The 13341-nt window shown below is 43.8% G+C and overlaps 1 protein-coding gene across 23 annotated transcripts in view; it reads left to right on the top strand.

Annotated features, from left to right (window-relative positions):
• The window catches only part of CLIP1 (CAP-Gly domain containing linker protein 1), a 126641-nt gene that overhangs the window by 83994 nt on the left and 29306 nt on the right, over positions 1–13341 (top strand). For 16 of the 23 annotated variants that reach the window (XR_006293852.1, XM_043557490.1, XM_043557482.1 and 13 more), the window contains 5 exons: positions 774–939; positions 1034–1249; positions 4374–6641; positions 7789–7905; positions 9963–10069. Coding sequence is in view for 22 of the 23 variants with exons in the window: in XM_043557490.1 (XP_043413425.1) it covers positions 774–939; positions 1034–1249; positions 4374–6641; positions 7789–7905; positions 9963–10069 (2874 nt within the window). In the remaining variant the exon portion in view is untranslated. The remainder of the gene's footprint in view (positions 1–773; positions 940–1033; positions 1250–4373; positions 6642–7788; positions 7906–9962; positions 10070–13341) is intronic. The other 7 variants (XM_043557503.1, XM_043557496.1, XM_043557497.1 and 4 more) reach the window with 1 other exon arrangement.

Consider the following 13341-nt stretch of genomic DNA (forward strand, 5'->3'; position numbering starts at 1 on the left):
AATGTCTCATAAGGCAAAAAGCCTTCAGAGGACGTTTTAGGGCCAATGAGTCCGAAAGCGTGACTAGTTGGCAGTTAGGTTTGCATCCACAGGCCGGCGTGGGGTGGTGGGGCAGGTGGCGACTGGGCCTTGGTTGGCCGCCTCGGGTCAGACCCGCTGTGAGGTGGGTGCAGTTGCACAGGCGGTTGTGGCACGGTGCCCTCGAGGAGCTCCATCTCTGCAGGTGTCGGACAGGTGTAAAACCCAGAGGGACCGCCCGAGTTTCCCTCCTCCGTTCTCGGAGTCGTCTGATAGCCTGTTCTCCAGGTTTGTGTCTCACGTCTTTGTGTACATCTTTGTTGGACCACATTAGGATCTCGAAGCTAGTTCTTCAAGTTCTGAAGTGTCATTTTGTATCTTCTGTACTCAAGCGGCACTAGAATGAGTTTTTGATAATCTAGTCTGCTAAAATTTTGAAACTTAACTAAAATAACTCACTTCCTCATATATGTGTACTTTTCACTCATTTTTCCTTACTGATCTATTGACATAAAATGATAAACCTTCACAATTACAGTAGTTGTCGCTCCAAATAATGTATTTATAACTGTCACAATTGTTAAAATTATTCTTCAGGGCAAGTCAGGTTAATTTTTTGTTGTTTCAGACGTCATTAGGTTATTCACAACTTATAATCATTAATACAATTATTAATACTATCTTTCTAAGCATATCTTTGGAATTCAAAGCATTCTTTTGAAAGCTCTGACCCCTTGTATTGAAACTTGTTCTAGAACCGTAGAAGAATTAGAGCTAAAGCTCACAAAGGCTAATGAAAATGCAAGCTTTCTGCAGAAGAATATTGGGGAAGTAACTCTCAAAGCGGAACAGTGCCAGCAGGAAGCAGCTAAAAAGCATGAGGAAGAAAAGCAAGAACTGCTGAGGAAATTGTCGGACCTGGTAAGGAGGCAATAATGGGACTGTGTTGGCAGGAAGGTGAGGGGCAATGCAGATGCGGCTAGATGACTCTCTCCCTCATTCGGGCTCTCTGCAGGAGAAGAAGGTGGAAACGAGCCACAACCAGTGCCAGGATCTGAAAGCTAGGTACGAAGCAGCCAGTTCAGAGACGAAGGCGAAGCACGAAGAAACCCTGAAGAGCCTACAGAAGATGCTGCTGGACACAGAGGAGAGGCTGAAGGCCGCACAGGAGGAGAACAGGGGCTTGTTGCAGGAGATGGTGGAACTGAAAAAGCAAGCTGACAAGGCCAAAGTATGTTCTGGGAGACAGTTCAGTCGCTGTGTTGCGTCGAGGCTGCAGTGGGGCTTAGAGAGCGTCAGCGGATGGGACGGGGTGCGCTGGCCTTTACAAATGCTGACCTCTGAGGGCTTGGCGGGATGGCGAATTACGTTTTCCTGGCTTCACGTGTTTTCTGCCAGCTGCTGGTCCTTCTCGGGGTGGCGGCCACAGTACAGGGCTTTCCCCTGAGTGTCCTGTGTAGCCATCAGCCCCCCACCCCATGCTGCTTGCTCCCTAGCTGTCACAGAGAGTCTCCTGTTGCCTGAGCTGTGTTTGCCTGCTTGCAATAGACTTTGTGTCGTGGCCTCTAATCTTGGCCATCTTGCTGCTGCCTTGCACTGGGGTTAGGAGGGACATCTTGCAGCAAAGCGAGAAGCAGAGGCCGCGTGAAACAAGTGAGCATTGGAGAAACAGAGCTCCTAAACGGCAGATTAGAAGTGAGGAGTCTAGAAAGGGCTTTTATATGTCCCTGGAAGGCACTCTGAGCCTAACTGATAAGGAAGCTGGATGCAGGGGCTGGGAGGAAACGTTCTGTTATTAAATAGAGTAGAATGTGATACGTTGAATTTCATTTTATGGTGTCAGGATCATATCTGCAACCCGGTATATTTTTGGACTCTGGTAGCTTAATGAAGTTCAGCCATCCTTCTACTGTTTCACTTGCTCAAAGAAAAGTAAATACTTGTCTTCAATTACTTTTAGTGTTTATACAGGAGTTTAGCGAAAAGGAAACGTAAGAGAGCATACATAGGACTTCAAACAATTCCCACCTAAAACTTGTTAATTAAATTGGACCATGACATAATTGATGTTATATGTAAGATGCCTCCATTTTCTCTCTCCTTCATGCTGGCCGTCAAGGATTTGTGTTCTCCCTGTTAAACAGCTCCAGTTTTACGGGTCATTTAACACCGGATATAATTTCCAGATTTTTTATCTTTATGGATCCCTTTATCTGGACAGACTCCAGGTTTTTTTTTTTTTTTTTCATGTTTGTTCATTTATTTATTTAGAGAGCTCCTGTGGGTGACAGTGGGGGAGAGGCAGAGAGAGAACCCCAAGCAAACTCTGCACTGTGAGTGCAGAGCCTGATGCTGGGCTTGAACTCAGGAACCGTGAGATCATGACCTGAGCCAAAATCCAGAATTGGATGCTTAACTGCCTGAGCCCCCCAGGCACCCCCAGACTCCACTTTTTTAGTGTTTCCCTTAAAAAAATGTTGCAGTTTGACGAAACCATGACATTCTAGAAGTTTCTGTTAAGTCTCATTAATTTTGCTTACTGGTGTTTTGTTTTTTATTTTTTACAAGGGTCATTTGGTTAAGATTGCTCCCTCTCCAAAGTTGTCTTGATATCCAGTTTCTGTGGATTTCAGTATTGGTCAGCAACAGTGGCTCACAGACTATTTTATGAATCTGATGAGCCCTTAAAGTATTCCCTTCCTAGAAAATTTATATGCTCAACACACTTTATATAAGATTTCAGGAGGTTCATGGAGCCCACAGAACTTCTGTGTTTCCTAGTTTAAGACTCAGTGGTTTGTAGTCATGCTGTCCAATACACTAGCTACCAGCCACATTAATTTGAATTTTAGTTGTTCAATTTTATTATTATTTTTTTTAATTTTTTTTTTCAACGTTTATTTATTTTTGAGACAGAGAGAGACAGAGCTTGAATGGGGGAGGGGCAGAGAGAGAGGGAGACACAGAATCGGAAACAGGCTCCAGGCTCCGAGCCATCAGCCCAGAGCCTGACGCGGGGCTCGAACTCCCGGACTGCGAGATCGTGACCTGGCTGAAGTCGGACGCTTAACCGACTGCGCCACCCAGGCGCCCCATAGTCGTTCAGTTTTAATAAATTACAAGTTTAGCTCCTTATTTGCACTCCCCACACGTCACGTGATCACCAACTATGCACATGACCAGTATGCTACTATATTTGTGCAGATAACATTTAGACCATTGCAGAAAGTTCTGGACAGTGCTGGTATAGATAATGTGGTCAAGTCATTTTATAAACCAGTATATTAAAAAAAATTTTTTTTACATTTGTTTATTTTTGAGAGAGACAGAGCATGAGCAGGGGAGGGACAGAGACAGAGACACAGAATCCGAAGCAGGCTCCAGGCTCTGAGCTGTCAGCACAGAGCCCGACACAGGGCCCGAACCCACGAGCTGCGAGATCATGACCTGAGCCGAAGTCGGATGCCTAGCTGACTGGGCCACCCAGGCACCCCTAAACCAGTATATTTTTTTTAACTCATTTTATTGGGCCGCATGGGTGGCTAAGTCGGTTAAGTGTCTGACTTTGGCTCAGGTCGTGATCTTGCGGTTTGTGAGTTCAAGCCCCACGTTGGGCTCTTTGCTGACAGATCAGAGCCTGGAGCCTGCTTTGGATTCTGTGTCTCCCTCTCTCTCTGCCCCTGCCCTGCTCATGTTCTGTCTCTCTCTTTTAAAAATACATAAAACATGAAAAAAAAATTTTTTAATCATTTATTTCAGTCACCCAAACCTAGCAAATTGGTCTGTACTTTTAATAAGTTGTAATATTGGGATTAAATCAGCCAGGCCAGTGACTGTCCTTTGGTAAGCTGATGTCTTATAGTTAGTTTGAAAAGCAACAATTTACTTTCCCCCGCCCTTCCCCTCCCCCGCTTTTGGTTAAAATATATTCACTTTTTGTAATTCTCTAGATTGTATTTTTAAAAATTCTTCTCTGAATTCTTCCTACAAGAGAAATAATTGGGAAGTTAGAAGGGCAGGAAAGAATTTCATGCCCTGATGTCAAAGTCAAACTAACCATTTTTATCTCGTAGGTACCACTCAGGGATGATTTCAAAAGTGTTTCAGAGATAAAATAAACCAGTACGTAGATCAGCACTTTGCAAAGCTAAACCTGCCTTGTGTTATCCTTTAATGGGCTCTTTTCATCTAGTTCCCCACTTCCCCCCATCCTCTTGTTATCCAGGTAGTTTCTAGGACATTTATTGTAAAACATTTTAAGCTTGGGCGATTTAGGTTGCATTAAGCTATTTGGGCTCGCATTTGTCTGCTTGATTTCATTTTGTTTCCATTCTTTCCACCTTTTATTTCTGTAGTCGCTAACTTATTTGTTAACATCAGCCAAAAAAGAAATTGAACTAATGTCAGAAGAGCTGAGGGGTCTGAAATCAGAGAAGCAGCTTCTTGCACAGGAGGGAAATACTTTAAAGTTAGAAAAAGGTTCACTTTTATCAAAATTGGTAGAGGTGGAGGCCAAAATAACTTTACTTCAGGAAGATCAACAGAAACTGTGGTCGGTAAATGAAACTCTTAATTTAGAAAAGGAGAAAGTCTTAGAAGAAAAACAAGATGCTGAAAAGCTTTATCAACAGGAGCAGCTCCATAAAGAATCTTTAGCTGTTGAGAGAGAGAAATTACTACAAGAAATCAATATTGCGCAGGAAGAGCTTTTGAAGATCAGTATGGAAAATGACGCTTTGCAGGCTTCCAGAGCAAGCCTGCGGGCACTCACAGAAGAGCTCCAGCTCAGCAAAGATACTTTGATTGCTGAGTCTAAGAAGGATCAAGAAGAAAAAGGTCACCTAGAGGATCATATCAAGAAGCTCACTACTGAAAACCTTGCCTTGGCTAAAGATAAAGATGAAGTTATTCAAAAGCTGCAGAGCTCTTACGAAGAGCTAGTCAAAGATCAGAAAACCTTGGTGCAGGAGATTGAAGATCTCATGGCTGAGAAAAAGTCAGCTTCGGAGAAGCAGTCAGATCTTGATAGCGCGTGCATAGCCTTAAAGATGGAAAGAGAAAATCTTCTCCAGAACAACAAAGAGCTGCAGTTTGAGAAGGACGTGCTTCTTCAAGATCGGGAGAAGCTGAGTGCCAGCCTGGAGGCCGCCCTCCAGATCAAGCAGCTGCTCAGCACGGAAACCAGTGGGCTCCACACACAGCTAGACGATGCCAAGAGGGCTCTGAGGAAGGCTGAGCTGGACGTGAGGCAACTGCAGGCTACAAATAGCAGCCTCACAAAGCTCCTGGAAGAAATCAAGACCAGTCGGAAGATCACAGACTCCGAGTGCATCCAGCTTCTGCAAGAAAAAGGAGCCTTGGCCGCCTCTGAGAGAAAACTCTTGGCTGAAAAAGAAGAACTTCTAAGTGAGAACAGGCTCATTGCCGAAAAACTGAAGAAGTGCTCGGAAGAGGCCACCCATATGGAGATGAGCCTGAACGAGAAGATCACTTACCTAACTTCTGAGAAGGAGGTGGTATGTCAGAAAATTGCTAAGCTCAAAAAGCAGCATGTCAGTCTCTTGAAGGAAAAGTCTGTCCTGGAAATGCAAAATGGAGATTTGCTTGCAGAAAGAGAGAACTCCATGAAAACCATAGGAGACCTCAAAAAGAAATACGATCAAGAGTCTGAAAACAGAAGAATCGTAGTGCACGAGAAGATGAAACTCCTTGGTAATCTCGACACTCTGAAGAAGGAGCTTCAGGAGAGGAAAAGGGAAAACCAATTGCTAGCAGCCACCAAGTGTGATCTCTCTCTGATGCTGAAAGAGGCTCAGGAAGCCAGACAGAGTTTAGAGAAAGAGCACACGAGCACCCTGCAAGCAAAGGAGAGTCTGAATGCTGAACTTCAGACTTGCTGTTCTGAAAAGAGCATCTTGCTGCGGGATGGGTTGAATCTGCAAGAAGAGTGTCAGAGATTAAACAAGGAGATCCAAACAATTCAGCAGTCCTTCCTCCTGGAAAAAGAAGCCAGAGCCCAGGAAACTGAGTCATCCCTGTATGAAAACAATAAACTTCACGGCAGGTTGGTCCTCCTGGAGCAGGAGCTGGAAGAGTTAAGAGCACGCACTAAGCAGCTTCAGTCTGAAAATTTTGTGCTCGTCCAAGAGAAGACCAAGTCAGAGCAGAGAGTGGTGGAGATAATTAAGGAAAAGGAACTCTTGAGCGCAGAAACGGCTCGACTCGCTGCCAACATAGAGACTCTGAAGAAAGATTTCGCCACCTTGTCCAAATCCAAGTTAGAGCTGCAGGAACTGCACAGCTACCTCACCAAGATCCTGGATGACCTCCAGCTGAAGCACGAGACGACCCTGGCTGATCGCGCCAAGGTGGTGCAGGACAACAAGAACCTCCTGGCCGAGAAGAGAGACATGATACTGACCAAGGAGGAGCTCCTAAAGGAGAAGGAAAAGCTGGCGGAAAGCTACTTCATCCTTCAGAAAGAGATTAGCCAGTTGGCCAAAACCAACAGCCATATCTCAGCCAACCTCCTAGAATCTCAAAATGAAAACCGTATTTTAAGGAAAGACAAGAGCAAGCTCACCCTTAAAGTTAGAGAGCTCGAGACTCTTCAGTCCTTTACGGTAAAGTGGGAGGGTCAGGGACCAGCACCTGGACTACTAACACTGTGCACTAACTTCTAGCGGCCTCCTGGAGAGGATAGGCACCCCACTGAATCCACTGCTCCTATGTCTCAAGCTGTTTGTTACCACCTGAAGGGGCCACTCATTACTAAATCTCTAATTGCAGTTGTTTCCGTTAGAAAGAGGTGTGAACTGTGAATAAAAAGGATATCTTTTTTAATTTAAGGAGAAATTTACCAGAAAAAGTCAACTGTGGTTCTGAAAGGATTAAGAACAGTAGAAAAATGGGCACATATTGAAACATAGTATCTTCTGTTTGGCTTTTAACTGTTTTGTTGTGTCTGTCCTTCTGGACTTGGAACCCGCCAGTGAAATCTCCATGGCTGGCGGTCGGGAAGATACACTGCAGAATTCCTGGAAGCTTTATTAGACCACGTGAAATTGTAAGCAAGTGCCTTAAACATCTTTTAATTTATTTTTTATGAAAAACAAAAAATAAACGAACAAAAACATTTTTAATGATTGTTTTCATATCTTAGCTAAGGATTTGTCTCCGTATGCCTATTATCTTTTTTATTCACAGCCATGTTTATTCATTACCCACAGCTTCTCTCAGAGACCTTTCCATTTAATCCTTCTCATTAAACACTTGAGCCTTATGTTAATAACTGCCCAAATAATTTTTATTTTTCCTTGAGAAATTCCCCACCTGAATCACAAGTGATTTCAAAAGCCCCACATCTGAAATAGCAAGAATAGTGTTTCAAACACACAGCAGTAAATATGATTAAGAGAAAATTCAGCTACGTGAGGATGTTGGTCTTTACTCTCCCTGAATGTTTCTCTCCGACATTGGTCAGAATGATGAGTGTGACTGTCAGCGTAACTTGGGAGCTTGGAAGATGTAGGTTGGAATGGTCTGAAAATCTGCCAGTTGCATATCGCAATTGGCTTGTTTGAAGAATGGCATGAAAAGGGTCTGTGGCTTTGTTCCCCTTTGGAGTAAAGACCTTTCGTGTCTTGGTCTGTTTGTTTCGGCATTGGATTGGTGACTGGGCCTTAACCACACGAGACAGCGAGGGCTGCCTGAGCATCCCTGACGGGGTGGGGGGTGACCTCATTTCTCACAGTATTTTCTTGTATTTAGGCTGCTCAAACAGCAGAAGATGCCATGCAGATAATGGAACAGATGACCAAAGAGAAGAGTGAAACTCTGGCCTCCTTGGAGGATACCAAGCAAACAAACGAAAAACTACAGAATGAAGTAATCAGATTTAAATGGCTTTTTGTACAAAGGACAGCTTACCGACTTCATGGAATATTTGATCGCTAACTCAGGATTGTTTATTTTTTGAAGTGTGGCCTCACACAGGTTTGATCTGTTAGCGGAGTCGAATGTACACCAGAGCCATGATAATATTAAATAAAGTGTAATCCTTCATTACTTATTTAGTAGGATCAGCCTTTGAAATAATGAGGGGAAAACCTGAATAGTGTGGCTTTTTTATGATAACTTCAATGACGGAACTGAAGAGAGAGGTACTCATAATATTCTCTAGTTTTGTGTCTTTTATCTTAAATCACATACATTTTTTTTTTATTTTCACTCTCTCCCAACTTGAGCCACCAAATTCCATTCCTCGGCCCCAAGTTTGGCGTAGGCCTTTTCTCGGTGTCATTCCGTCCTGATTCCCTTTTGTGTCATCTCCAGGCAGCCACTTCTGCATCTCAGATTTGTGGTTTCAAGATCACTTTTATTCTGTTGAAAGTAGCATTTCTCATTCTTGGACCTATTTTTGATTCCCTTCCTCCCCATTCCCAGTTCATATCAGCCCCTTCTTTCTTTGGGAAGCAGTTACCTCTCGGTCCTAAACAGATTGATTCTCCAAAATAGTTAGGTGAAGTTCTGCCTGGCTTCAGATGTTTTTAAAAGGGATAGTCAGGTGAGACGTGAAGGAATTAAGCAGGGGAAGGGCTGGCCACATTGAATAGCTGCTCTATAAAGCATAGGCCTTCTCACTATGCAGGTTCAAAGATGGAAATCTGTCAAGGCATGCACGTTTTAAGATACTTACAGGGTAAATAAAACTACACACCCAGGGGTACATTTACAGAACTGATGGTCCTAATAGAAGAAGAAAAAGCATTAAAAAGTCAGGTGGTAATCACAGAAGTTAAAATGAATAAGAAGATTTTAGGGAATGTATCTCATTTTTGAGGGTAGAATCAGGGAGAATTGTGCACTTTCATGATATAGCCCTTGGTGTCCCTGTTATAACCAGAATGTGAGACTGGCTAAATCGTTTTTTTGGACCCTTTGTGATACTTGGTTTTTCTTTTTCTGTGAATCTGGAATTCCAGGTTCCTCTATTAATTGTAGAGGCATTAAAAGGAACATCGTGGCGTTAAAACCATCGAGACACTTGTCTAGGCCTCCTGACTGTGGCATGTGACGTGGCAGAGGTATCTCTGTACAAGATGACCACACAAGTCCCAGGAAGCCACTCTGGGGCCAGGAGCACGCCTTGGGTCATGGACAGCCCGAGCGAGCTCCCTGTGCTTGGGAGCCCCTGTGCTAGGGGCTCTGCACCTAGAGCCCCAGTCACCTGCCAGAGCCCGTAGTTGGTCACGTTTCCGTCATTCTAGTGATGTGTCTGGCTCTCCTATCAGGGCCAGGCCCTAAGCTGGCTGCATCCCCCATGGGCAGGTGGTGGGGCTGAATGTATGAGTGCTTTTCAGCCTCCTTGCCGGGCTTTTTCCTCTTCAGATTAGAGTTCAGATGGATAACCAGATCTTTTCCCACCCACAAAATACTTTAATTCAAATGTTTTTTGTAATGGGGACTCAGTACATTTAGTTCTAATGTTGACAAATACATCCGAAACTACTAATCTATGGGGAAGGACAGGGGTTTCAATTTTTATTGCAAAGAATAATTCTTGCTGATGTCATGCCTTTGCAATTTATTTCTCGTGTTTGTTAAGAGGGGTCATACTTGAATAGCAAGTTCAATGATGAATACTGAGAATTATATACAAAGTGGAAGCAAACCTTTGTTGTAATTCATGTAGCAGTTTAGTTTTGACACTTTGGCCAGGTGTACGGAAAATGTCTGACTAAATCTAAGAGGGAGGTTTGCCGTTTATAATAGACGTGGTCATTTGCCGTCTCCTCACCTGGTAATCCTCCCCCCCCCAACCTTTTTTGTACCTGACTAATTTCACCTATCTATTCAGTGCACGTTTGCATGAATATGTCTATCCAGTCCTGCCACTGGAAAATGAAATAATTTCATCGAGTTTTTTTTTCTTGGTCTTTAAGTTGGATACACTTAAAGAAAACAACCTGAAAAATGTGGAAGAGCTGAACAAATCGAAAGAGCTTCTGACGGTAGAGAATCAAAAAATGGAAGAATTCAGGAAAGAAATGTAAGTTCATGTCCTTTGAGAGAAACTGTGGGACTTAAATGTCACAAAAGTGAAAACGATACTAATGATTTAAAAAATAACTTGACAAACACTTGTTTGAAGTAAAAAGTAATCACCACCCTCTCTGTCCCCCGAATGCTTTAGCATACCTGGGAGCCCCTATAACCGCTTAGCTGTGAGGAAGCGAAGTCAAGATAGTAGCTGAGTTAAAGAAGCAAAACGAAAAGTGTGCTTGCTGCCTGAGAAGTTAGGACCCTTTATAAATAAATCTCTCAAGATCCTTTCTATAGGGAGATAAAAAGCATGTCACTTTCGAGATTGTTAATCTTGATTTTAAGAGTAATTGAACCTCTGGCATGGAAGTCAGGTGAAAGGATTCTGGAAGAATCTTTTCTTTTTCATATTGTATTCATTTTTGAGAGAGAGAGAGAGAATGAGAATGAATATGAGCAGGGGAGGGGCAGAAGCAGGTTCCAGGTTCTGAGCTGTCAGCACAGAGCCCGATGCGGGCTCCCAACTCACAAACAGTGAGATTGACCTGAGTCAAAGTCCGACACTTAACTGACTGAGCCACCCAGGCGCCCCTGGAAGAATCTTTCTAATCCAGGTTTATCCATCAGTCGGCCACCTAGACTGCCACCTGCCTGCCACCTGGCCAGACAGGCTGGCCATGTTTCCTTTGTCAACAACACCTCCAAATCCTTGCCTTTCAGGTCTGTTTTCCGGTCTGTTAATTGTTGGTGTTGATCTGGCTTTTTCAATGATCGTTTCGGTGTAGATTCCATGTTGCTCTTCGGTTCTGAGAGCTACACTCTATATCAACTGTGTGAACCTGGAAATGTAGAGGCAGTTAATCCAGTGAATATTGGAGTGTGTCTTCTGTGCTAGGAAGGATAAGAAGATGGATTTATATGGTCCCTGCCCTTTAAGGGTTTGTATTATTTATCCCCCCCTTCTGATCGAACAAGGAGATTAGCTTCAAACAGAAACAAAAGCATCAGTTCCAAGTCTCCATCCTCAGTACGATTTGTTGATCAAGCTTGGGACTAAACTGGTACATGGTCGGGTTCTTCTGAGAGTTGGTAAAATCCTCCAGAAAGAATCTCATCTGAGCAACTTAGGCAGTGCATGATTAATCCCTTCCTCAGTCTTAGTTTTTTGTGTGTTTTTTGTAAAGTTTTTGTTTATATTCCAGTTAGTAAACATACAGTGTAAGATTACTTTCAGGTGTACAATATAGTGATTCAGAACTTCCATATTCAGTCTTAGTTTTAATGATACTTCTCTAGACAGTGATTCAGCAGTTCCCCACAATTCTGTTCACCTGCACAGATTGATCAGTCGACAGTTGTGATTGTGGCCATCAGGATGGGCTTGAGCTTCTTGGCCTTCGCAAGCCAAATCACACAGATAAAGGTCCCTGTGATGGGAAACAAAGTCATCGTGTTCCAAGAGGGTGGCTGCAGATCTGGTTTGGGACATTCCCCTGTGACACACGTCATTATGCTGCCCTGGCGCTTTGGGAGCACTGTTGACTTCAGTTCATTTGTGTCACACGGGCAGCTGGTGAGGGAGGATCTGAGCAGCAGGAGAAGATTCCCTAACCAACCTCCCACTGCCATAATCCCACCTCTGAGCTCTCTGGGCTGTACTAGGTAATGGAGGGGCAGGGCCGGTGTGGACCGAGCCAAAACAGCTCTTGGGATTTAGATAAAACTTCTCTTTCCTGCAGCCTACTTGGAGTCTCTCGTGATGGTCATTGCATTGGTCTAGTATTGAAGTGTTCACCATCCTCACTGAGTCTGTGTCATGTCACCCACCTCCAGTTAGTATGGGGTGGTTTTATGTCTGTTAAGAGATCATTTTTTGCCCTTCTTCAAATGATTCCATGGAATAATAAAATCTTAGCCTCCTAACTCTGGACACGAAGGATCATGAGCAAAAGACTGAGGCTTCTGCTGCTGCTCTTCTAACCATGGCCTGTCCTCTTCCCTAGAACCATTTTTCCCAGATCCCTGATCCCTGAGGGTGTAGTTGGGGTGGGGTGAGGAGGAACCAGGACCACCCAGCAGACAGCCTGGGCTGCTTTTGATTCTCCGCCTTTTTATCTGGCCTACCAGGACTGAGGGGATTGCATCTTTTGTCAGTAACCTGGCACACGGTGGCTGGGGTTCTTAGCAGGAGGAAGGACCAGTAGGACACAGCAGTGACAGGCATCAGAAGCTGGTAGAGGGAGTAGGAGGAGTAGGTTGAAAGAGCCCCTGCCCCCGGTGACTCATTGTTCCCTGCTGTAGACGTGGCCACATTTCAAGGACCACTAAAATAAATGTACTATGTAATGGGAATGGTGCTTCTCAAAAAAAAAAAAAAAAAAAAAAAGCAGTTATTTTACTGTTCCTCAGCGCTCAAAGCTAGAGAATGAGCAGCTGATTATTTCCCAGCATGTATCTGGGATGCTTTGTGTTCTTTAGAACTTTCCTGGTATTTCCCCGCACCTTAGATAGGACTTTGATTCCTGGAGGAAAATGGGCACCAATGTAGGCACTGCAGTTCTCATTAGAACTACCTCCTGTGGAATATTGCCCCTGGCTCTGGAAACCCAGCGCTTGTAGCTAAATACTCCTTTTCCTGTGTGCCATTTACTAGACTGGTTTTAGGAAAACTCTTGGTTAGCCAGCTCCTATTTTCAGGTGGACAGAGAGAATAAAATGGTTTCTCAGAGTGTAATTTTGGATGTTAGGGAAAATGATATAAGTGGCTTAATTTTTGTCTTTACTCCCCTGGCACAGTAATAAATCTAGAATATAGAATATACTTAGCATGGCAGTTAATTGATTGATATTCTACTTACAAGTCTGTTGTTTGCAATGTAGTCAGTGTTAACAATATGTATCTTGCCTCTCAGATTAATACTGGGATAGTCTTCTGTCATGTAGAAAAAAAGCAGCTTGGGGCGCCTGGGTGGCGCAGTCGGTTAAGCGTCCGACTTCAGCCAGGTCACGATCTCGCGGTCCGGGAGTTCGAGCCCCACGTCAGGCTCTGGGCTGATGGCTCAGAGCCTGGAGCCTGTTTCCGATTCTGTGTCTCCCTGTCTCTCTGCCCCTCCCCCGTTCATGCTCTGTCTCTCTCTGTCCCAAAAATAAAAAAAAATTAAAAAAAAAAAAAAAGAAAGAAAGAAAAGCAGCTTAAAAAAATTGTTAGAAATACTTGGAGGTATTTTTGGACTTATTCCCTGGAGTACTTCCGGAAGTTGGGCTATTAGAGCCTCCTTT

The sequence above is a fragment of the Prionailurus bengalensis genome, chromosome D3, assembly GCF_016509475.1.
Source record: "Prionailurus bengalensis isolate Pbe53 chromosome D3, Fcat_Pben_1.1_paternal_pri, whole genome shotgun sequence".
Classification (NCBI taxonomy): Eukaryota; Metazoa; Chordata; class Mammalia; order Carnivora; family Felidae; genus Prionailurus; species Prionailurus bengalensis.